The sequence below is a fragment of the Poromitra crassiceps genome (genome assembly GCF_964638095.1).
Source record: "Poromitra crassiceps genome assembly, chromosome: 8".
NCBI classification, from domain to species: Eukaryota; Metazoa; Chordata; class Actinopteri; order Beryciformes; family Melamphaidae; genus Poromitra; species Poromitra crassiceps.
The window spans coordinates 29,438,058-29,461,491 of NC_139629.1; the positions used below are offsets into that span (position 1 = coordinate 29,438,058).

Consider the following 23,434-nt stretch of genomic DNA (forward strand, 5'->3'; position numbering starts at 1 on the left):
CAGGTGCAACCAGTTGGTTTGATTGAGTTGCCTGGATTGGATGATGAGTTAATGAGTTAGTCAAGAGGAACAATACATTGTTCATATTTACAATCAGAGCATATGAAATACCAGGATACATCTTACACATCCTGTATAAGACGTAAAACAACAAATGAACAAATATACAAGTGAAAAAATAAATCAACAGTAGGAGTCCATTTGAACACATTGTATGAACCTGATGAAAATCACTGGCTGATTGAAACGTTGTTCCTTTTACCAAATAAAGTAAAAAAAAAACGGAGTTCTGGTGTGCGGGCCTACTTCCTTCAAATGCTCTACTTTTAACCCAGCACCCGTCGACGATGTGCATATATATATATATATATAAATCTTTATTCAGGAGTTCACAGAGGATCCATAGAAAAACATTACATACTGACATAAAAAAAGAACATAAAAGAGGCCTACATTTAAAAGGATCAATTCACATACAAAAATAGGCTCCTGCGCCAGTGGCGCCGTAGACTGGAGCTGAATCTATTTGGCCGGGTCTGTTAGTTTCATTATGATGTCATTGACAGAAACATTCAGGCGACACATAAAACTGTACATTAGGTTCCTGAGAAGTGCTTTGAAGGTGGGTAACCCCAGACTAACAAATAGCGTGCTGGCACTGTGCCATCTAGGCACACGCAGGAGCAGACGCAGTGCATCATTGTATGCTACATTTAGTCTCTGCATGGACTTGGCCTTATAGCAGTCCCACAGGTGAGCAGTATAGAGTGGAGAGCAGTACGCTCTAAATAGAGAAGCCTTGACAACATCAGAATACATGTAGAATTTCCTCTTAAGCATGTTTGCTTGTGCATAGAGTTTATTGCGTTGTCGGTATATGTCCCTGTCTGATGATGACAGGTCATCAGATATAAAGTGACCCAGGTATTTAGTCTCCTTGCACACATTAAGAGTTTTACCACTCAAGACAAATGTGGGGAAAGCAGACTTTCTATCCTGTCTTGAGCGTACGATCATGATGTTGCTTTTTTCAGCATTATACTTGATGTCACTTAAGGCACCGTATTCAGAGCATATGGACAGTATCTCTTGTAGCCCAGCACTGCATGGGGAGAACGCCACCAGATCGTCCGCGTACATAAGGTGATTGATAACAGTGTCACCTATAATACAACCAGTTTTGCAGTTGTTTAAGCGGTTGGACAAGTCGTCCATGAAGACGTTAAATAAATAGGGAGAGAGGATTCCTCCCTGTCTGACGCCGTTACTGACTGTAAAGCCTGCAGAGACGGAGCTGCCCCATCTAATTTGTACTAGCTGGTTTGCGTACCAGAAAGCTAGTATGCGTACAATGTATTTGGGTACCCCTCTTTGATACAGTTTCTGGAACAGTTTGCTATGATTGATCCGATCAAAAGCCTTGGAAGAATCAATGAAGCAGAGGAACATAGTTGAGTTTAAACTCAGGTACTTGGATAAAAGTTCCTTTAGAGCAAATATGCACATGTCAGTTCCATGTTTACGTTTGAAACCGAACTGATTGTGGTTAGTGGAGAGATATATTTCAATTCTGTTCAGAATGATTGACTCCAAGACTTTAGACAGCATACTGGCCAGGGCAATTGGTCTGTAATTGTCCTTACTATTGATTTTGCCAGTCTTGTCCTTAATGACAGGCACAAGCTGGACAGCTATCATGGATTGAGGAAGAACGCCATGCTTAAAAAATCCGGTGAAACAAAGTGCGAGGAGAGGGATTGTCCTCCGACTGGCATGTTTCAAATGCTCCGGCGTAATAAAATCAGATCCGCAGGCCTTATTGCATTGCAGCTGTAGGATGGCTTGCTCGACCTCACTGGACAGAACGACAGGGTTCTCAGTAGAGTCAACCCTGTCAGGCACATACAGGTCATTTTTAATGCAATTAAACAATTCAAAGTAATGCTGTCTCCATAATTCTGCAATGTTGTCTGAGCCACATACACCTTCGATGTCAGATGGCAGTGGAGCTTTACAATTATTCATGACTTTAATCTCCTTCCAGAAACCACAATAGTTGTGCTTGCTGAGATTATTAGCCAGGGAGTCAGCCCTCATAGTGGCCTCGTTCCAAATCTATATATATATATATGTATAGCCAAACTCTCTAACAATATTTCTAGAAGACAATAAGAGACACTTTAAAGAGCATGGAGCAGGGTAATTCCTTTGCTAAATGTATACTTAACCTTGTCCCTATGTCCATTTGAAAAGTTAATGCATCATTAAAAAAAAAAAAAAAAAAGTTTGAAAAAAAATATGGAGAAAAACACCTTCCTTTTTCAGAAGGAAATAACAGACTTTTAATCTGACAAGAAAAAGCCTGCTACGTCACAGTGGGGAGTGTCTCCCGCGTGCGTGTCTCCCTCTCCCCTCCCACTGTGCTTGTCTGCGCTGTGACACGCTCTATCTCTCTCTCTCTCTCTCGGTGTGTGTGTGTGTGTGTGTGTGTGTGTGTGTGTGTGTGTGTGTGTGTGTGTGTGTGTGTGTGTGTCTCTACGCTGTGTGATACGCTCTCTTCACTCGAGGGAGGGGGAGGCTGCGGCTCCTTCCTCTCCGCACAGCACCGCTGCTCTGCTCTGCTCTGCTCTGCTCTGCGCCGGGCTGTGTGCAGCCTGGGGTCTGCTCTGCTGTGCGGGAGAAAGAAGGAGGAGGAGAAACCGCCACCTCCACAGCCAGCCACCTCACACACCCCAACTGTGCCCGGCTCGCATGCCTCTCGGTCGGCTGGCCGGACAATATGCACCCCGCTGCAGCAGCAGCTTCGGGAGGTTTTCTCACTGTGTTCGGGACTTCGGCTCTAACTCGGCCAGATGGCTGGACACATACGTCACTTTTGCGCGCGCGTGTGTGTGTGTGTGTGACTGTGTGTGTGTGTGTGTGTGTGTGTGCGTGCGTGCGTGTGTGTGTATCGAATTACAGTCCGCACCTCGGCCCGCCTCCGCTCGCCTCGCTTGCTTTCTCAACTCTCTCCGCGGTCCGTTGTTTCGTAGCTGGGCTGTTCCTGCTCTCTTTCACTGTCAAAATTAGGCTGAGGCCATCGTATTCATGTACATAAACATTTGCTACCTCCTCTTCCTCCTGAAAACCGGCGTTAGCATCCATAGTGTGTGACTGACAGCCCTGACCTAAGTGACGACAGACAGAGGGACAGACAGAGGGACAGACAGAGGGACAGACGGTCATGCCTGGCGACTCCCCACTGTGACGTCGGAGTTTTGGGATCCAAGATGTCAAAATAAAAGTTAAAAAAGTAAAACGACCCCAGAAGTCACTGTAGTGTATATGTAAGTGTCTTAATGTGAAAATCGAGTTCCTCCATAATTCACCTACACATTGACTGATTGGGGTCTCTAACCTACCCCATGCTCTTTAAGTTGTCTTCTGGCCTCTCATTCTGCACATCAGCTTCCTGAACATTCAAGATAATTAACAGAGATTACACTCGTAAAATATCTACTTCGTTGGTCACATGACAAAAGCCAGCCTTCGGTGATGGCAAAATGGCGATTAGAAAGTGCATTGAAAACGTCTAAAACAACTTAAATTAATGGTCAAAGCGGTACAAAAACAGTTGGGTAACATAAAAATACTATCAGTTAACAATATGCACCAAAGACTACGAAGTAAATGGCTCATTTTCAACCGAAAATAGTAATATATCACGGCAGCATTTTCACATCAAACTTACCCTCAAAAATGCAGACGGCACTGTGAGGGGGAAGGGGCGGGGCTACGGAAACTCAGGATGTACAGAACGCGATGTGCAAAAGGCAATTTCCACAGCAAACACTACAGATTCAGTAGACAAAAATAACTCCTAAAGATAAAATTCACACAACACTTGACAGGACCATTAAATGATAAATAAAAGAGACATACATAAATTAGAAATAATAAATAATAAAGTGCATTTTTAACTCCGTTACACTCGAACGAAGCACTAGCCAATGCCATCCAAGCTGCAGCTAACGTCACCTAATCATTAGGTGACGTTATGATCCCTCTCCTCACACTAGTGCTACTGGTAGTGCTTTTTCCATGCAAACGTTGCGTGCGCGATGCGACTGCATCGGTTGATTCAATTGACGCAGAACTCGCGATGCATCTTTCCTTGCGTGTTTGCATCGGTAAAATCCATGGTTAGATCGATTTCTTTGATGTATTATTTCCTCCTGTCCTGTTTCTGAGGCGCCCTGAATGCAACACCATTGATGATGTTGTTTTGTTTTGGGAACGGACGGAAGCCGGGAGGCGTCCAGAAGCAGCAGTCCAGCAAACATGGAGGTCGACGCAAACGTAGATGACGGAGAGGAGATATTCAACGCACCGAGAAAGACTCATAAATCAAACGTTTGGCGATACTTTGGGGTTTACAAGAAAGATGGAAAACTTGACAAGACGCACGCAATTTGCAAACAATGCCGTGGCGCTATAAAGTAGGTTAGTTAACTCGCCCTCGGATTCAGATAAGTGGAATTCCTGGCTGACGACAACGCTAGGGACTTGATATTCCTGGATAACAGCGGAGGTGGAGATTATGGTAAGAATACGCGCAGTATTTTGTAGCCAGTGTTTCTGTCTCACTCTCCCAGGAAGAGGCTTTGTGGCTATAAAGGTTCAGGGCAGCAGGCTGCTGCTGGATGATTATTTAAGATGAGGCTCCCTAACTATCATCAGCACCAAAGAGCCTGACTGCTCAATTACAAGATGTAACTGCCCCACACACACACACACACACACACACACACACACACACACACACACACACACACACACACACACACACACACACACACACACACACACACACACACACACACACACACACACACACACACAGGGTATGATTGAGCCATCTCTTCTCTTGTCATGACAAAGTTGTTACAGTTTCAAGAGGCATTAACAGCATTTCATCAACAGCTTATAACTATGGGGTAACCGTAAATCCCCATGTAAACAAAGCCATGAATTGTGTGGCAGTGTCTCCACAGGAGGCGCTATCCTGCAATTAATCAGTGGGCTTTATATCTATCTGTGTGTGTGTATATATATATATATATATATATATATATATATATATATATATATATATATATATATATATATATATATATATATGACTACCTCATATATATGTTTTAATTTACCCCTCCTATCCAACCCCTCCTCTCCTGCCCTTTCAGTTCATCCCACAAATCTCAAATGTTCATTGTGCTAGCTTCAGGGTTTTGATTAAATCCCCCCCATCCTCTTTGGCAGAGAGCAAGTGATGGAGCCACGGAGCTGTCGGACGAGGAGGGGCTGAGGGAACAGCTGGACATGCACTCCATCATCCTCAGCGAGGAGCCGCTCTTCACAGCAGAGCAGGTAAGTGTTCCGCTTCGAGAGAGTTTGTCTCGACTCGCTACCAGTGGTTCTCAAAGTGGGCTCCGGGTTCCGGGTTCCATGGGCTCCCCAACAAAAAGGAGAATCATTTATTTTCACTATAATTCCATCCATAAGTAACCCAATGTATGACTATTTTAGTCATGTGCAGCGTCGCTGCTGGCCACTTGGGTGCCCTAAGCATAAGTGTTTTCATTGTGCCCCCACCCCTCCCAAGAAAAACTCACAAATTATATATATATATATATATGTATGTATATACAGTATATATGTATATGTATATATGTGTGTGTGTGCGTGTGTGTGTGTGTGTGTGCGCGTGAGTGCGTCCGTGCGTGCGTGTGTGTCAGACTGTAAAAACAGATGGACAGAGTGAGACCAATAGTAATTTTGTTATATTTTACTCGAGATGCCTGAATTATTTTGTATCCGCCCTATGCAGAGAAGTAGCTTAACTACAAAAATAATGTGTTGCAAGATGGACTGAAAAGTCCGCTGTTTATCTCCCTTTTTGCTGCAGCATGTTGAAGAAATAAATGTTCAGTTTGAACAACACCCGTTATGGTCATTATAGAGCAAGATGATGGCTTCCACTACACAACACTGTATTTACGTAGGCTACGTAGGCCCTAGGGCGACACTTGGTGCCCTACGCTCAGTGCGTTGTGCGCGTGTAGGGAGCGGCTGGTACACTTTCAGTAGTAAACATCTCAAAGCAAAAATGGGGGACCCTGGGACAATTATGATCAAATGGGGGTCTGTGGTCTAATTTGTGTCCGTTTAAGGGTCGTTGACATGAAAAAGTTTGAGAACCACTGTGCTAAACATTATAAATCCAACATCATGACTCAAATTAAAGACGGTTAAACAAAATAAATGCATTCAATCATAATTTCTGTATTACGGTTACGTGTCATGCATCAAGTAGTGGGCTCCAGTAGAGGAACCTTTAACATTTTATGATATTCACTATTGAGAATATATAGTATAACACTATTTGTAATCTCAGAATGGAGAAAAAAAACTGAAATTCCAATTACTTTCCAATTCTGTTTCCTGTAATTTTCTTCCAATTCCAGTTCCTCAGTTAAATTGGAATTGCTGAGTTAATTCATGAATTGACCCTCAATGTTATACTGTGTGTTGCTGCAGGTTATCGAGGAGATGATGCAGGACTCTCCTGACATGGAGGCGCAGCAGAACCCGTCTCGGTCGGACCTGTCCATGCTCTCACTGGACATCCGGCACTCCAGCACCAGCAACTGCTACGAGGACAGTGAGTGTCCAATGAACAGGGCCGATGGTCTGTGTGTAAGCAATTAGAATGTTTGGGTGTCTGGGTAATGCAGCGGTACATTCCCTGCCTACCAACACGAGGGTCGTGGGTTCGAGCCCCCGCGTTACCTCCGGCTTGGTCGGGCATCCATACAGTCACAATTGGCCTTGTCTGTTGGTGGGAAGCCGGATTAAAGGTATTTATACCATGGTCTGGGTGAATACTCGATTCTGATTGGCTGCAGGGTGTCCATTAATTTGTGATAATGTACACCTAGCTAAGTAGTTCCAGGCAAATGGTCTGTTCACCATTCATATCAATGCGCCATGGTCTCGACAGAGCCATTTGAGCTCTATACCACCGTTATGGCACTTTTATAAGTTTAGAAAAAAATGTAGTCGGTCAAAGTAACTATTTAGATTAGATTGTGTGCTCAGTTTATTAAAATAACGGCTATTTAGAAATCTGTCATTTTCGGAGATGTTGTAATGTCAGCTGACAGAAGCCGGCTCTCAGCTGTCAACTGTCAAACCAGCTCTGTTTATAACTTTGCAGAAAGCCAGCCAGGCACTTTGCGAGAGCGCGCGCTGCCTCTATCACTGATACAAATCAAGTCAAAGAGGAAAAAGACGAGATCAACAAAAAGAAAACAACGAAATGGGCAGTTAACAGCAACACACTGAGAGACGTCCTTGTACAAAACATACCTGGACTCCAACATAGAAAGCTTCAGATGGTTTTCTACTCCGAGCGCGGCACGCGCCACTTACGTCTTATAAGACCCGCAGACGTTAACGTAATTCCCTGGAATGTGAGTTTAACCAGCCAGTTACATGGCTTTGCATTCTTAGACATTGGCAAAATTATTAGTTAGTTTATGGTCTAGAAATTCTGCCAGGTGCAGGCATTAATCGGCCATTTTCTCCAATGATAATCTTGAGCAATCGAGGGGACTATTTTGTCTCGCCGGTTCTCAACTCATATTCAAGGTTATGAAAACTAGATTTTGATATCTTGTTTTGTTTCTTTGGCAAGTGACCATGGTATAAGCGGGTTAATGTACTTCGAGGTGTCCATTATCAGAAATTATTGGACCTCGCGATTGGACCTCGGCTTCGCCTCGGACGGTTCACGCCTCCACGTCGTCCAATCATTTCTGATAATGGACACCTCGTCGTGCATTAACCCTTACGTGTCCTAGATCTTGCACTAGTGCCTCTTCTGGTCGGTCGGGGTGCCTGGTCGCCGGGGAACTGGGGGGAATAGCGTGATCCTCCCACACGCTGTGTCCTGCCGGGGGAACCTCGTCGCTGTCAGGTGAAAAGAAGCGGCTGGCGACTGCACATGTATCGGAGGAAGCACGTGCTAGTCTACAACTCTCCCCAGATCGGCAGAGGAGATGGAGGAGATATATATATATATATATATATATATATATAGAGCAACAACAAAAAAGTAAAAAAAAAAAAAAAAAAATTGCCAACTGTAGTAGGCTAATTTTCTCCTAAGTGGCACAAACAGTTGCACATACATGCTGGTTTGAATGAGTCAAATACAGTGTGTGTGGGCTTTAAGAGGGAAATTGAGTATTGTCTTTAGGGAAGACACAAAACATTCCTGCCTTTGAGATGAAAACAAATGTAGCATAATATACTGTGTATATACTGTATGTATATATATATATACATACATACAATAAAAGAGATTGTATTAAATATGCGTGTGCCAGGGGTGAGGACCATGACTGTGGCAGAGCTGAATGAGCGGCTGGAGGAGACGGAGACGGCGATCCTGAGGTTCTCGGAGGAGCTGGTCCAGCAGCTGGCTCTCAGGGACGAGCTGGAGTTTGAGAAGGAGGTGAGGAACAGCTTCATCTCAGCGCTCATCACCGTGCAGAACAGACAGAAGGAGCAGCGGGAGAAGCTAAAGAGCGTAGCCGCCGGCAGCTCACAGAGCCGCGTGGACAAGACGCTGGATCGGTCAGTACTCTTTAGAGTTTTAAGGATTCTTTAAAATCCTCCTTCTTGATCTACATGTATTTTCATGTCACTGTTGTTTGTTTACTATAATAGATTATTCTGTCTTTTTTCTTTTTTTTTTGCAATATGTATTTATTCATTCAATGAGTTCATTAAAGTACATTTACAAGGATTTTTCTTTTTTTCCCCTTAACCCCATTCCCTCCCCACCCCTGGTCATATATAGATTGGGGCATAGAAAAAACAGTATTAAAGTCAAACTGAACCCGTTCGTCACGTGCATATGAGTCCATTTCAGACTGAAAACATAGTTTGTCTAAGATGACAGGTTGAGAGGCGGGTCATAGTATCATGTCGATGATTTTATTTGACAATTCTGGGGACTGGATTGGGCTTTGGCCAATCCTGGCGTGTTCCGCCTCCAAATCGAGTGGGATTCAGTGTGTTGTGGCGCTCCCCTCGGGAAGAGCCTGGTGACGTGAAGTTAGTGGCTGAGTGGAGCTCAGCGAGCCGCAGGCAGCCAGCTGCCTTCGTGTTGCCGAGCGGAGAGTGCAGCACGTCAGCCTGGAATCTCCAAAGTGCGACCCCTGACAACCAAGCTCTCGGATGCGCGCGCCATTATCGCTGCTGTAAATACGATATCCCTGGAATGCGCGTTTTAACGAGCCAGTTACATTTCTTTGCATTCTTATAGATTTTAGTTTTAGTTTTTTGTTCATGTTTCTAACAATTGGCCAAGTTAGTAGTTAGTTTATGGGATAGGAATTCTGCCAGATGACAGGCACTAGGTGCCATTTTCTACTTCATTCGGAAGAGAAAATTATCCTGAAATGAAGATTTGATTGGCGAACGTCTTCTGAAGTATAAATGCAACACCATGAGCGACACTTTCTTTTTCGTCTGCACTAACCTATTTTAGAGGACATTATTGTTTTAAACATCTGTTTATTGGTATTTTAGAACAGACAGTAAGCAGTGTTATATAAATATGACAAAAACAGTGGAGAATTTGCATACACACACACATAAAAACAAGGCCAGGTCGAAACCTGGCATACGGCCGGTGCAGATCGTCACCCATGTATACCCATACACATTTTAACAATCAACATAACACATATAAGCCGTCATCTGATTTTCCACCTTTTTTCCCTGTTTGTGTTTAGGGATGCAGGATAAAGATTTTTTTTTTTTTTTAATAAATGCTGCAGCTGCACACTTACTGTTTAAACTTTAATTATAATTGTTGTTTTTATTTGTTCTTTGATGTGAATTTATGGCTTTTTGGCACCTATATGTAACCTTTTAAGGTTGAGATAATTGTATTATCATTATATGGTCCAAATATTTCAGTAAAGCACTTGAAACACTTGAAATATTCTTGCTTGGGTGGTAGCATTCTACTTGAAATGATGGTAAAATGTATTATTTTTAGTAAAATAACATGTCACGTGTGCAATGCAATATTTGTAATGGAATCATTATGGGACACGGCTATAGGGCTGTCCCAAACGATTATTTTCTTATCGATTCGACTAAGGATTATTTTTTCGATTAGTCGATTAATCTAACGATTATTATTATTATTTATTTTTTATTATATAACAATAAATTTACCCAAAACAAATAAATAACCAAAAACTTCTCAATTTCTGTATTTTATTTAACCATCTCATTCTCTTTAACAGTCCAACATAAAATCTCTCAAATAAAATTAAAGCAAGAGCTTGTCCTCAAATAAAATGAATATAGTGCAATTCAAAATAAAATAGAATAAATTAAATTCAAGTCACTTTCAGGAGGAATACCAAAAACCTTGTGCAATGTCAACTGAGTTTAGCAGCAGTCCAACATAAAATCATCATCTTACAGTACAATGGTGTGCAATTTTCAGTAACAGTGCTCTTAATTTAGGAGAAAGACAAATGCTCCATGTAAGATGGTCACACATCATCCAGACACAAGGCTGTTAGAAGAGTGTGCTGACGTCAAATGACGCTGCGCTGATGGGTAAGCGCTATGTTAGCGGCTACTGTTACGCCACTGAATGACCAAATTGATTTAACTTTTAACCATTTCGATTTCCACTTTCCATATGGACCCCAGTATTGGTTAGTTGTTTATAACGTGACTATATTTATAACGTTTATAACGTAGGCTACTCCGGTTTCCAGTTTATAACTCGGGTCTACAGCCAGAGTGCGACTTGTAGCTATTGCGCAACACACAGATTCAGCCCGCAAACCGGAGTACGTTATTAACGTTATAAATATAGTCACGACGTTAACAACTAACCAATGCTGGGGGTCCGTATTGAAAGTGGAAATCGAAATGGTTAAAAGTTAAATCAATTTGGTCATCCAGTGGCATTTTACTGCCATGTAAAGTAACGAAAAGTAACAGTTAGCCGCTAAAATTAGCCACACGTGACGGACAGGAAGTCCGAAACAGGACATTCGTCAAATAAAACAAATTTAAAAGTAAAAGCCCATCTTGATGAAAGGGTGCCAGAAATGGTGACTGCAGCGATTGGGACAGACATGCTCCTATAGGCCAGTGCAAGCACCGGCCTAACAATAGGACACACCAAAGGACTGTGTATTTATACAGCATACAGTCTAAACATCATCCAAGGTGAAGGTGTCTTATCAGATGAGGCGCTTGTCTTGAGTTGAAAGCAGCAGCAACATGGATATGGCTGTGTGACTGACGAGTCACTAATGGTCAAAAGTCCTGGCAGCTGGATAAACATTGCATTTCCTTTCATTTCTTCACAATAAAATGCTTTTCACTAGTTTGTCAGTGGAAAGCTTTTTTTTTTGCTTTTACCCCTCAATTTAAAATTTTTAGAACACAGAAAAACAAACAAACTCAGATACAGGAAGAGAAAAGAAATAAAGAAAAAACATACATACACTCACATCTCCTGTGTGGACTACCATGTGTGTCTTCAAGTATCCTTTATGACTAAAACCTTTACCACATTCTGAGCAATTAAATTGTTTACTCTCTTGTGTGGACTATCATGTGTCTCTTCAAGGCTCCTTTATGACCAAAACCTTTACCACAGACTGAGCAATTAAATTGTTTATCTCCCGTGTGGACTATCATGTGTCTCTTCAAGGCTCCTTTATGACCAAAACCTTTACCACAGACTGAGCAATTAAATTGTTTATCTCCCGTGTGGACTAGCATGTGTGTCTTCAAGTGACCTGTCTGACCAAAACCTTTACCACAGAGTGAGCAATTAAATTGTTTATCTCCTGTGTGGACTATCATGTGTGTCTTCAAGTCTATTTTATGACCAAAACCTTTACCACAGATTGAGCAAATACATTGTTTATCTCCTGTGTGGACCACCATGTGTGTCTTCAAGTCTCCTTTACGACCAAAACCTTTACCACAGACTGAGCAATTAAATTGTTTATCTCCTGTGTGGACTACCATGTGTGTCTTCAAGTTTCCTTTACGACCAAAACCTTTACCACAGACTGAGCAATTAAATTGTTTATCTCCTGTGTGGACTATCATGTGTCTCTTCAAGTCTCCTTTCTGACCAAAACCTTTACCACAGAGTGAGCAATTAAATTGTTTATCTCCTGTGTGGACTACCATGTGTGTCTTCAAGGTTCCTTTATGACTAAAACCTTCACCACAGACTGAGCAATTAAATTGTTTATCTCCTGTGTGGATTACCATGTGTCTCTTCAAGTGTGCTTCATTAGCAAATCTTTTACCACAAACTGAGCAGCTGAAGTGTTTCTTCCTTGGAACTTCACTGTTTTTCTGTGAGCCTAAACCTGACTGAAGTTCACTAGTTTCCACCCATTCATCATCATTGTCTTCAGTCTCAGAAGAGTCTGAAGTCTTGTCATCACTAGTTGGTTGTGAATTACTAGCTAGATGTAAGTATATAAAGTTCCTGGCTGCTTCTGATACTCCACAGTCCTCTTCATCAGCTTCTGTTTTCATCTGTTCAGTTGAGCAGGTGGCTACAGGCTCTGCCTCTCTGTTCTCTTCAGTTTGGCTTTGATGAAGCTGTGAGGACTGAGGTTTCTCTTCCTGCTCTTCACTCTTCACAGGGACAACAGAGAATGGGAACATGGTGATATCAGCCTCCTCCAGCCGTTGAAGCTGCTCTCCCTCCCTCCTGATCCAGAGTTCCTCCTGTTCCTCTTTAATGTCTGGGGGCTCTGGGCCCTCCTGAAGCTGCTCTCCCTCCCTCCTGATCCAGAGTTCCTCCTGTTCCTCAGATGGTCTTCGTCTTTTGGTCACACCGAGGGCCTTCGGGTCAATTTGACCCGGCTCATGTTCAACCATTCTAAAGTCGTTATAAACCCCAAAAATCCTACTAATCATAGTTTGTTCTTCATTTTAATAAAGAGCTACTCAAGTTTATTTATTATCTCCGCGAGGAGATTATGAGATTGTCGCTGTCAGTGCGTCTGTCTGTCTGTGCGTGCGTGTGTTCCTGTGCGTGCGTGTGTTCCTTGTGTGTTCCTCCCGGATCTCGAGAACAGTTGGTCGGATCTACTTCAAACTTTGGGAGTGTACTAAGGAGTACGTGATGGAGTACAGTGACCTGTTTTCGTGCAATTCGGTATAGCGCCACCTACTGGCAACACAGTGCGTGTGTTCCTCCCAGATCTCCAGAACCATTGGTCGGATCTACTTCAAACTTTAGGAGTGTACTAAGGAGTACGTGACGGAGAACAGTGACCTGTTTTCGTGCAATTCGGCATAGCGCCACCTACTGGCAACACAACAAGTGGTTTATCTTGAGAACCCCTCGTCCGATCAACTTCAAACTCGGGGAGTGCGCTTAGGGGGACCCAACGGAGTGCACGGAGCTGAATTCCAGGCAATTCGGCATAGCGCCACCTACTGGCAACAAATAAAACTTCTTGCAATTCGCCTTAGCACCACCTACTTGCAACAAAAAATGCTTATCTCAACAACTCTTTCCCGGGGTTTCCACCCACACAGGGTCTATGTGCCGACAGGCCGCAGTGCCGACAGGCCGCAATGCCGATAGCCCACAAGCAGAACCAGCTCATGAGCGAGGCGGCGTGCAGCGTGTCGGTGGACCGGCTGGAGCTAACCTCTCCCAGCCCCCACGCCAAACCTAACCTCCCCCCATGCCTAAACCTAACCTCCTCCAGACCCTAACCCAAAACCTAACCTCTCCCACCCCCCACGCCTAAACCTAACCTCCCCCAGACCCTAACCCAAAACCTAACCTCTCCCACCCCCCACGCCTAAACCTAAGGTCAGCATTGCGGGTGGTCGGCATAGCGGGTGGACACCCCACACAGGTGCAAGAGAGGTGACCTGTAGCTAAAAATAGCAAAAAAGTATCAAAACATACTGTCAACTCTGAGTGAACTTTCATTGTGTGTGTGTGTGTGTGTGTGTGTGTGTTAGGGATGTCAATTTTCGGTTAATTTCACTTTCGATTAACCGACGCTAATAATCGATTAACCTATCGGTTAATTCATAATTTTTTAATATTAATTTTTTTTTTTTTTTTTTTTTTTTTTTTTTTTTTTTTTTTTTGTCTATTTACTCAATGAACTCATGCCCAAACAAGGCGTGTCTATTTAGATGCTGAAATGTTAATGCTTTTTGTGTTAGAATTTCTAACACAAAAAGCATTAACAAGCATTAACAAAAAGCATCAACATTTCAACACAAATTCTTTTTGTGTTAGAATTTCTAACACAAAAAGCATTAACATTTCAGCATCTAAATAGACACGCCTTGTTTGGGCATGAGCTCATTGAGTAAATAGACAAAAAAAAAAAAAAAAAAAAAATTTTTTTTTTTTTTAATATTAACTGATAGACCGACAGCAATAACCGAACAACGACGTTAGCGACGGTTAATCGATTAACGGTTAACCGTTGACATCCCTAGTGTGTGTGTGTGTGTGTGTGTGTGTGTGTGTCAGAATGCAATGTTTACTAGAAAATACCAATATGTCTAACATTTTCAAAGAAAGAAATTGTCTAAATTTCACTTCTGACCCCTTTTAGCCCCCACTTTCAATGGCCGGGTCAAATTGACCCGAAGACCATGGGTGTTATATGTTGATGCAGGGGGGGGTAGCAAATGCATGAAATGTATCATTTTCATATCACATGTTTAGTACAGTAAATGAGCCAAGCAGAAGAAGTTTCATAGAGAAAAAAATATTTTAACATACTTTTCCTTGATGTTGAAATTCTAAAACGGGTCAGATTGACCCGAAGACCATGCGAGGGTTAATGTCTGGGGGCTCTGGGTCCTCCTGAAGCTGCTCTCCCTCCCTCCTGATCCAGAGTTCCTCCTGTTCCTCTTTAATGTCTGGGGGCTCTGGTCCCTCCTGAAGCTGCTCTCCCTCCCTCCTGATCCAGAGTTCCTCCTGTTCCTCTTTAATGTCTGGGGGCTCTGGGTCCTCCTGAAGCTGCTCTCCCTCCTGACTGGTCCGGGGTTCCTCTTTAATGTGTGGGGGCTCTGGGTCCTCCTGGTCGAGACTGGGGCTCCACTCCTGCTGCTCAGCGGGAACTAATAGCTGCTGGAGGTCTGGAGGCAAGGCTTCTCTGTGTAACCGCACAGTGTCCAGCAGTTTATCTTCATCAGCCGCAGTTAGGTGCTGCTTCACCACAGCTCTCAGCTTCTGGACTTTAGACATTTTAATTTTCACACAGTGACAGGAACTTTTCCTCCTGAACTTTACTGACAAACTTCCTTCAAAGCTCCAATAGCTTCACAGCTAACGTTAGCTTCACAGCTAAACCATTCATCTGAGTCCAGTGAGTCTTCTTCCTCTGATCAACGGAGCCCTGGTTCCACTTCATATATTCGTGATAATATCGTCCGCACATACGAGTCTTCTGTTTGTAAATTAAACTTCTTAAAGTGTTATAAACGGGAAATAGGCTAGTATGCTACTGCTAGTGCTAACGTTACTCTTAGTTGGACATAACATACACACACTTCCTGGTTGCTGCTGGGACGTACCATTACAACATGACTAGAGGGGGGTTTAACCCCATAACAGTTGGTGGGTAATTGTTGTACGCCTTTCGTTCCGCCGTTCACAGCGCCGGATAGGGTTCCATTGCCGTTGCCACCCAGTGGCGTGGTTTGTTTACCAAAATGCTGCTCGGCTGATCCCTCGTATAAGTATTTTACGAAATGTCTACGGGAAAATAAATGGCGGATGAAAATCCCTGGTACAGTGCTGAAGCAGGAAGTAGGCAGTCACTTCTTCCTGAAAAAAGAGTGCAAACAAAACTCTATAAAAGAGAGAAACAGCGACCCCCTGTGGAGGATAGAAGAACTTCCTTGGCATCGTCTCAAGTGTCGCACACTCTCGTTTCCAATGGCAGCAGACTCCAAACAAACACTAGGCATGGAAAAACAGAGAGGACAAGAATCACGATTTTAGACAGACCTGTAACTGAATCTTAATTTGCAGTTTTGAGTTTGGTCTTTTTGGTGTATATTTCTTTGGTAAGGCGGCTCTCTCGTGGTGAAATGAGCTCGCCTTTGTCGATGCTGAGAAAAACTCGACGCGCTCCATTCCCAGATCAGCAAGGGTAGATATTCACTGAGAGTTTAATGACACAATGCGAAATGACAACTGCAATGTGCAAAGGGGTTGGGTAACAGCAACATGTCTTTGACCCACAGGGACAGAGGAAGAGTGCCATACAGAGGAAATCTCTTCACAGGTAACCAGTGTTGGGGGTAACTCATTACAAAAGTAACATATTACATGTAATATATTACTTTTAGCAGTAACTCAGTAATATAACTTATTACCAATAGGATTTCAGTAATATTATACCAGTTACTTTGTCAAGTAACTCAAGTTACACATTTAGTTAATTTTAGTTTTTAATCACAGCACATATTTAAATAAAGATACAATAATTTACTAATTTAACTGTCTGCTTTTATGCAAATAACCAATGACAATAACAAAGGAAAAGTATAACATCTAGAATTTTGGATGGTAAACTTTACACTGACTTCAAGACAGTTTAAATTATTTTTCGGCATGGTTCCGGGGCAGCAGATGTTATTCTGCTACTGCAGTTATTTTGGTGAAAGTAATGCAAAAGTAGTGTAATAAGTAATGAGTTACTCAACACAGATAGTAATATTGTAAAGTAACTTATTACTTTCAAATGAAAGTAACTAGTAATATGTAGTATATTACATTTTGAAAGTAACTTGCCAACACTGCAGTTAACATGTAGCAGCCATAGCCTACTCTTGACCAGCAGCAAAACCTGCCAGTGTCTTTGTGACTGCTACAGTAGGCTATTTTCATATTATGTGTGGTATTTTCAGACTATGAGGCCACACAGCTAGAGGGTGAGCCCGCTGATATAAATCATCCCACGGTGTCTCATGCTGATACTGTCTCCACTCCAAAGTCAACAGCCCCACTAAAGAAAGGTATAGGTCTACTTATTACACAGCTATTTGAAAGTTCAGTTCATATTCTTAAATAGGCCTGGAGGGGAAATTTTACCTGTTTCAGACCTGTAGGTCTGAAACAGTTTGTTTATATCAGAAAAATTGTTTTATTTTCCCTTTTCTTTACGCTACTATAGAAACTACACGCGTGTGTGTGTGTGTGTGCGCGTGTGCGTGAGTGCGTGTGTGTGTGTGTGTGCGTGTGATTCTTAAGGTGCTCCACCAAGCGACTTTGAGCTCATGTCTTCCATGATGCAGAGCCTGATCCAGCTGGAGACAACAGTGAAGAGTCAAGCACAGGAGATTGAACGCAAGGTGAGCAAATCCCTTCCTGCTCTCCAAAACAAAATGGCCCAAACACTACAGAGGTCGGCTACAGTATGCACCTTCTCGAAACATACAGTATGTCCAACTCTCAAGTTAATTTTCTCCAATTGAAGGATGAAAAGATTTCTGTCTTGGAGCAGAGACTGAAGCTTGGTCAAAATGCAGGTAATTTCTTACATCATGCTCACAGCTGAACTACACTTCAAACAGGTATGTCTGATCTCAGAAGTGCTTGATAAAATGATTTGCTTTTGGCTAGGGGTGTCACGATACACTCAGTTCACGATACGATACAGGATATTGGGTTCACGATAACGATACGATACGATATTTTAACAATATTTTTTTGCGATCGATTTGTAAATTGAGGGGGCATCCTCCACGCTAATTTGAGTAATTTCACCATTTTCATCCCAAGCAATGAAAAGGAGAGCGAGCATGCAATCAGATGCAGATCAGTGCCACCATGTTCAGCTTCTTTTTCTCGCGATATGAGATTTCATCTCAACGATACATATTGTCACGTTTTGATATCGCGATATATTGTGGGACGATATATTGTGACATCCCTACTTTTGGCTGAACCCTCCCCATGTGTGAGTTTAGAGAGTGCAGGTCTGAGCGACGGAGCTGATCTTGTTGGCACGTGCCACCAGCTGCAGACCCAAGTGCATGAAATGGAGGTAAGTTATTAATATAGTGACTTGGTACTACTAGAGCAAAGTTGACTTGATCACACCTCATTAGACTATACTATATTATTATTATATATTATATTCACCAGTTTTCTTAAGTTGTGCTGATCTCCCTGAAAGCGCTTTCTGGCTGACTATGGCATGATCTGGGTGGGAGATGGAGAGACAAGGTGCCGACCGGAAGGAGAGGACGTTGAGCACCTGCAGACCCAGAGTTCAGAGAGAGGCATGTGGCAGCCAGGTAGGTAGAGGAACAAGTCATTTCCATCCAATGGTCTTCTTCATAAGCTGTACGTATTCCTCAAAACATTCAACTAGACGAGAGCCATAGCTGCGCCAAGCAATGCTAGGATGGATTCTTCTGTATGTTGATTGAAATGATGTATTTCAAACAATTGTTTGTTAAAACAATACATAAAATGAAAAAACCAGTAAACATAACAGTCCAATAGACTTCAGCAAAAGGAAAATACATAAACTCCAACATAAAGAAAAGGCGAACTGTTTGAAAAGGGGCCGGAAGAACCCTAGGCTTATCGAGTCCTGCCCCCAAATCATTCATAAACAAATTTATACATCCATATATATGCATATACCAACTCCCACGCTCCTCCACACACACTCATGTATACACATACATACATACATACATACATACCGGTATATATGTATATATACACATACGTATACAAACTTACCCATACACACACAATATCATAAATCAACCCACATATCCCTATCAATACTTATTCCTAATAATACATTCCAATATTACCCCAATAACCCAATGCTTTGATATTAACTTGTGTTGTACCAATGCATATAAGAATATATACAATGTACACAACAATTCTGTACATAATGTATATTACAATATACATCATGCACACCATATATTATACATTATATACATAATGTATATTACAACATACACCATATACAACACTATAATTCATTACACATACAATAACTTTTATACATATATGTGTATTAATGTACAGAATACACATCAGACCAGGCACACACCCACCACTAACACAGTAATACTCTGCCAGGAAGAAAAAAGGACATTGCCAAAAAACAACAAAAATCTGAGCTACTCAATGTATTTCTTGATTACATATTTTTTTTAATTTGATTTGAAAATGGAGATATTAGCACTTTGTTTGATCCTGTCATCCAGTCTGTTCCAAAGATGTTTGTATAGGAGAACTGAGTATTTTCTTTTTGTCAGGCTCATCTGTGGACAGGAACCTCCACGTGAACTTTGACCTGGTGCTGCAGAACATCAGAGTGCTGAACATCCTAGCAGGAGAGGGAGAGTCCGTTGTGCAGGCCACGGCCACAGGAGCACAGTTAGCCAGACAGGAGCTCGTCCCACTGAGGCTCTACAGGAACGGCATCGTCATGTTTGAAGGGCCCTTCCGCTCCTATCAGGAGAGCAGCACTCAGGTTCGCTGCTGGAAGCCGGACAGAGAAATGAAACGGAGCTGTTTGAGATCTGTAGTTGAGTTGTTTGTCTTGGTCTTTTCAGCAGTGCGTTCAAGATCTGACTGACGGGTATTTTCCTTCAGAGCTTCAGGGAAGATTTCCAGGTGGTGTGCCTTTCGAGGTGTGTATCTCTCTCCCTCTGTGTGTGTGTGTGTGTGTGTGTGTGTGGTGTGTGTGTGTGGTGTGTGTGTGTGTGTGTGTGTGTGTGTGTGTGGTGTGTGGTGTGTGGTGTGTGTGATGCGTGTGTGTGTGTGTGTGTGTGTGTGTGTGTGTGTGTGTGTGAATGCATAAGTCATAAGTGTATGACTTTGACTAACATGGGATTTTGCAAAGATTTTTGTTTAGAATCGTTTTAAGCAATGGAACCAAATTGAAATGTCATCGTTGTGCAGGTTCAGGACAGGCGAGAGGAGGAGTTTATTGTCCGCCAACCGTGGGTGGAGTTCCCTGGCAAAGGACAGGTGGTTGCTGGACCGTGGGTGGAGTTCCCTGGCAAAGGACAGGTGGTTGCTGGACCGTGGGTGGAGTTCCCTGGCAAAGGACAGGTGGTTGCCGGGCCGACAGAAAAGGGGACATCGTCAAATGCTAGATCCTCTCAAACACCTGGTCTGTTCTGCAAACACCACTCTGTTCAGAAGTTCCCAGAATGGACCATGTGGTAGAAGCTCTAAAAGGAACTCATCGTCAGGCTTCTTCTCTCTAATTGTTCACAGGCAAGAAGTTGAGCATGGAGCAGTTCCTCAACAAGTTGCCAAAGGTGGTAGTGAAGGCGGGACAAGTGATTGACATCAGGGACTCGGTGAGGGCTACCCTGCAGGTGAGCAGGGAACATCTACCCTGCAGGTGAGCAGGGAACATCTACCCTGCTCTAGCTGTTTGGCCTATTCCACCTGTCTGTGCTACTTGTTCATACACACACTCACACTTTAGTATGCTCATCATCAGCTAACCAAATACTTTCATCAGGGTTCTTCATCTGGTGCCCAGAACAGCAATGCAGTGACACTGGTAGAAACACCAGCACTGCAGGCGATGAAAGAGAGGTATGTACTATGCAGCGTTCACAATCCACCATGCAGCAACGGATAATGTGATGAATGTTGGATAATAATGTCATAACTTGTCAAGATGACATCATAAACATTTCTCTCTAAATGGGCTGAACATGTTATACGCCCTGTTAAGGTAAGACTTTTTTGCAAGTCACTTTTGGACAAAAGTGTCTGCTATGTAATATTGTCTAATGTAACGTAACAGATAATGAAACATTCAGATTGAACTTGCAATTTAAATCGTTGTAATTCAATGATTGCTGGTTAATATCAGATTGTATTACATTGTTTAGTTATTACATTATGACAAGTTGTTACATTATTCATCGGTTATTGCCTCAGCTTTTTCTTAACAAAAACAGTGATCGTTTTACCGGCACTGGAATCTCATAGACATCCATAGATGTGACCATGTCAGCCTCCTCCACTCCCTCAGGCTGGAGATGTGCCACTCTGATGGGCCGTCATCCGCCCGTGACGTCACCACACTGAGGGTGAAGTCTGAAGATGGGAGCCACAGTTACATACTGAAAATGCGCTTCTCTGAAACAATAGGTGACCTCCGCCAGCATCTGGACCAACTCAGGTGAGACGGCATGCAGCCTCCTGCAAAGGCATCCTCTTCATCCCGAGTCTCTTTAGTAGCAATCATCCATTTCTTCTAACAGACTGGTGCCATGGTCTCCTGTCTTTCTACAGGGGTGAGGGTGTCTCTGGATATGACATCATCAGTGTGTACCCACAGTGCTGCTACAGTGATGGCTGCCAGACCCTCCTGTCATGTGGACTCACACCCAACGCTACTCTGCTGCTGCGGCCCAAGCAAAGCAATTCACTGCCCCATTCATCCAAGTAACACAATAAAAGTTCAATAAAATAACCCTTCCACCCACTTAGGGCTACTAGTCACAATAAATGATGATATCACTGATCACATCATCAGTGTGTGTGTGTGTGTGTGTGTGTCCCTATCAGTGATGTCATAGGGCCTCTGACATCAGTGATCAGTCTTGTCACAATTTGCCTCCTTGTCTGTGTGTGTGTGTGTGTGTGTGTGCGCGTGTGTGTGTGTGTGTGTGTGTGTGTGTGTGTGAGAGAGAGAGAGAGAGAGAGTGAGAGAGTGACCAAATCATGTGCTGTGCGACCAACTGAAAAAGTTGTTTTTCTTTCTTTTATTGAAGAAAGACTATAAAAATACATTACAACCTATTTGTGAGGCATATTGTCACAAAGCACTTTGCAGAAATGATTGTATAATAAAAATTGAGTTTTCACAAATGACTGTGATGATGCCAAAAGAAAAGAATCAGCTGTTAACTGTTTACTTATTGATGCATATTTAAACATGGCCTCCCCTGAAAAGGATAGGGGGGGGGGGGGGGGGGGGGGGTCAAATGCTCCAGAAAAAGTCAAGAAGCCTGTAGGCCTTTGTTCAATGATACTGGTTATCACATGTGTTGATGATAATTATGGTATGGTATTTATTTAAATTATTATCTGTATGAGAATCAAAGCTTATTTTATCATTTTAATGTGTTGAATCAAGGTTGCAAGAGATGTGAGCCAATAAAGCATGAATACAATGAAATGGTTTGGTGTTGGGTGTTCTTGGTGGTTTTGGTTAGGCTATGTTACTGTGGTAGACTGCTGTAACAAAGGAGGAGGTGGTAGGGAAAAAAGTAATTTAATTTATTTTGTCAAAAAATCTGCCTCCTCAGTGCTCCTGAACCCGACTAGAGGCTGTATGAAGCAAGTACAACACACAATAGTAACTCTTAACTTTTGGCATGTTGATAGTATCCTTTAGTTAGGACCTAAAGGATAACCCCTCCCCCCCTTTCCTCTGCTCCACCTGTCTGCATTAGTGCACTCCCCAGCAGAGCCTGTATCAGGCTAGATGAGATTCTGGAGCGTGGGATGTAGGGCTGTCAAAATAGCCCCAAAATCATATTCGAATATTCCCTCTAAACAAAACATATTCATTTGAATATATTAAAATACTAAAATAAAAATAAAATGTGTGCGTGGCAAATCAATACAACCAGAGAGCTTATATAACTACTTGGTATATTTATTTGAACATAAACTTTTTTTTATTTCAACATAAACATTGTTCCCCCCCCCATATTTATTGAGTAAGTAATACAGTAGTAGCCTACACTTTTGTACTGTTTTTAAATACCAGAAATTATTATTATAGACAAATAGACACAGCTTCTCCTTATATTGGTTTTTAGTGCGTTTACTGCATCATAGAGGCTATTGAACTAAAACAGGAATTTTCCACAAAAATATGAATAGAGCTACGTTACGTCAATAGCTACAGAGAATACATTTGCCGTTACTCCTGTGTGGACTATCATGTGTCTCTTCAAGTGTTCTTTCTGACCAAAACTTTTACCACAGAGTGAGCATTTAAATTGGTTATCTCCTGTGTGGACTACCATGTGTTTCTTCAAGTTTCCTTTATGACTAAAACCTTTACCACAGACTGAGCAATTAAATTGTTTATCTCCTGTGTGGACTATCATGTGTGTCTTCAAGTGTCCTTTCTGACTAAAACTTTTACCACAGAGTGAGCAATTAAAATGTTTATCTCCTGTGTGGATTATCATGTGTGTCTTCAAGTGACCTTTACGACCAAAACCTTTACCACAGACTGAGCAATTTAATTGTTTATCTCCTGTGTGGACTATCATGTGTTTCTTCAAGTCT

General features: G+C 42.4%; 1 protein-coding gene across 1 annotated transcript; it reads left to right on the forward strand.

The window, feature by feature from the left end:
• Positions 1 to 4,334: 4,334 nt before the first annotated feature.
• Positions 4,335 to 21,575, forward strand: LOC310780628 (UBX domain-containing protein 11-like; the record flags this gene model as incomplete). The annotated part of the gene is made up of 15 exons (XM_083641154.1): positions 4,335 to 4,582; positions 5,302 to 5,409; positions 6,580 to 6,703; positions 8,433 to 8,682; positions 12,765 to 12,952; positions 17,369 to 17,469; positions 17,595 to 17,646; positions 18,088 to 18,164; positions 18,297 to 18,417; positions 19,411 to 19,628; positions 19,711 to 19,788; positions 20,060 to 20,273; positions 20,381 to 20,510; positions 21,156 to 21,305; positions 21,419 to 21,575. Exons 1-15 carry the CDS (start codon positions 4,580 to 4,582, stop codon positions 21,573 to 21,575), a joined length of 1,971 nt encoding a protein of 656 aa, XP_083497280.1. The 5' UTR covers positions 4,335 to 4,579.
• Between the last annotated feature and the right edge of the window lie 1,859 nt (positions 21,576 to 23,434).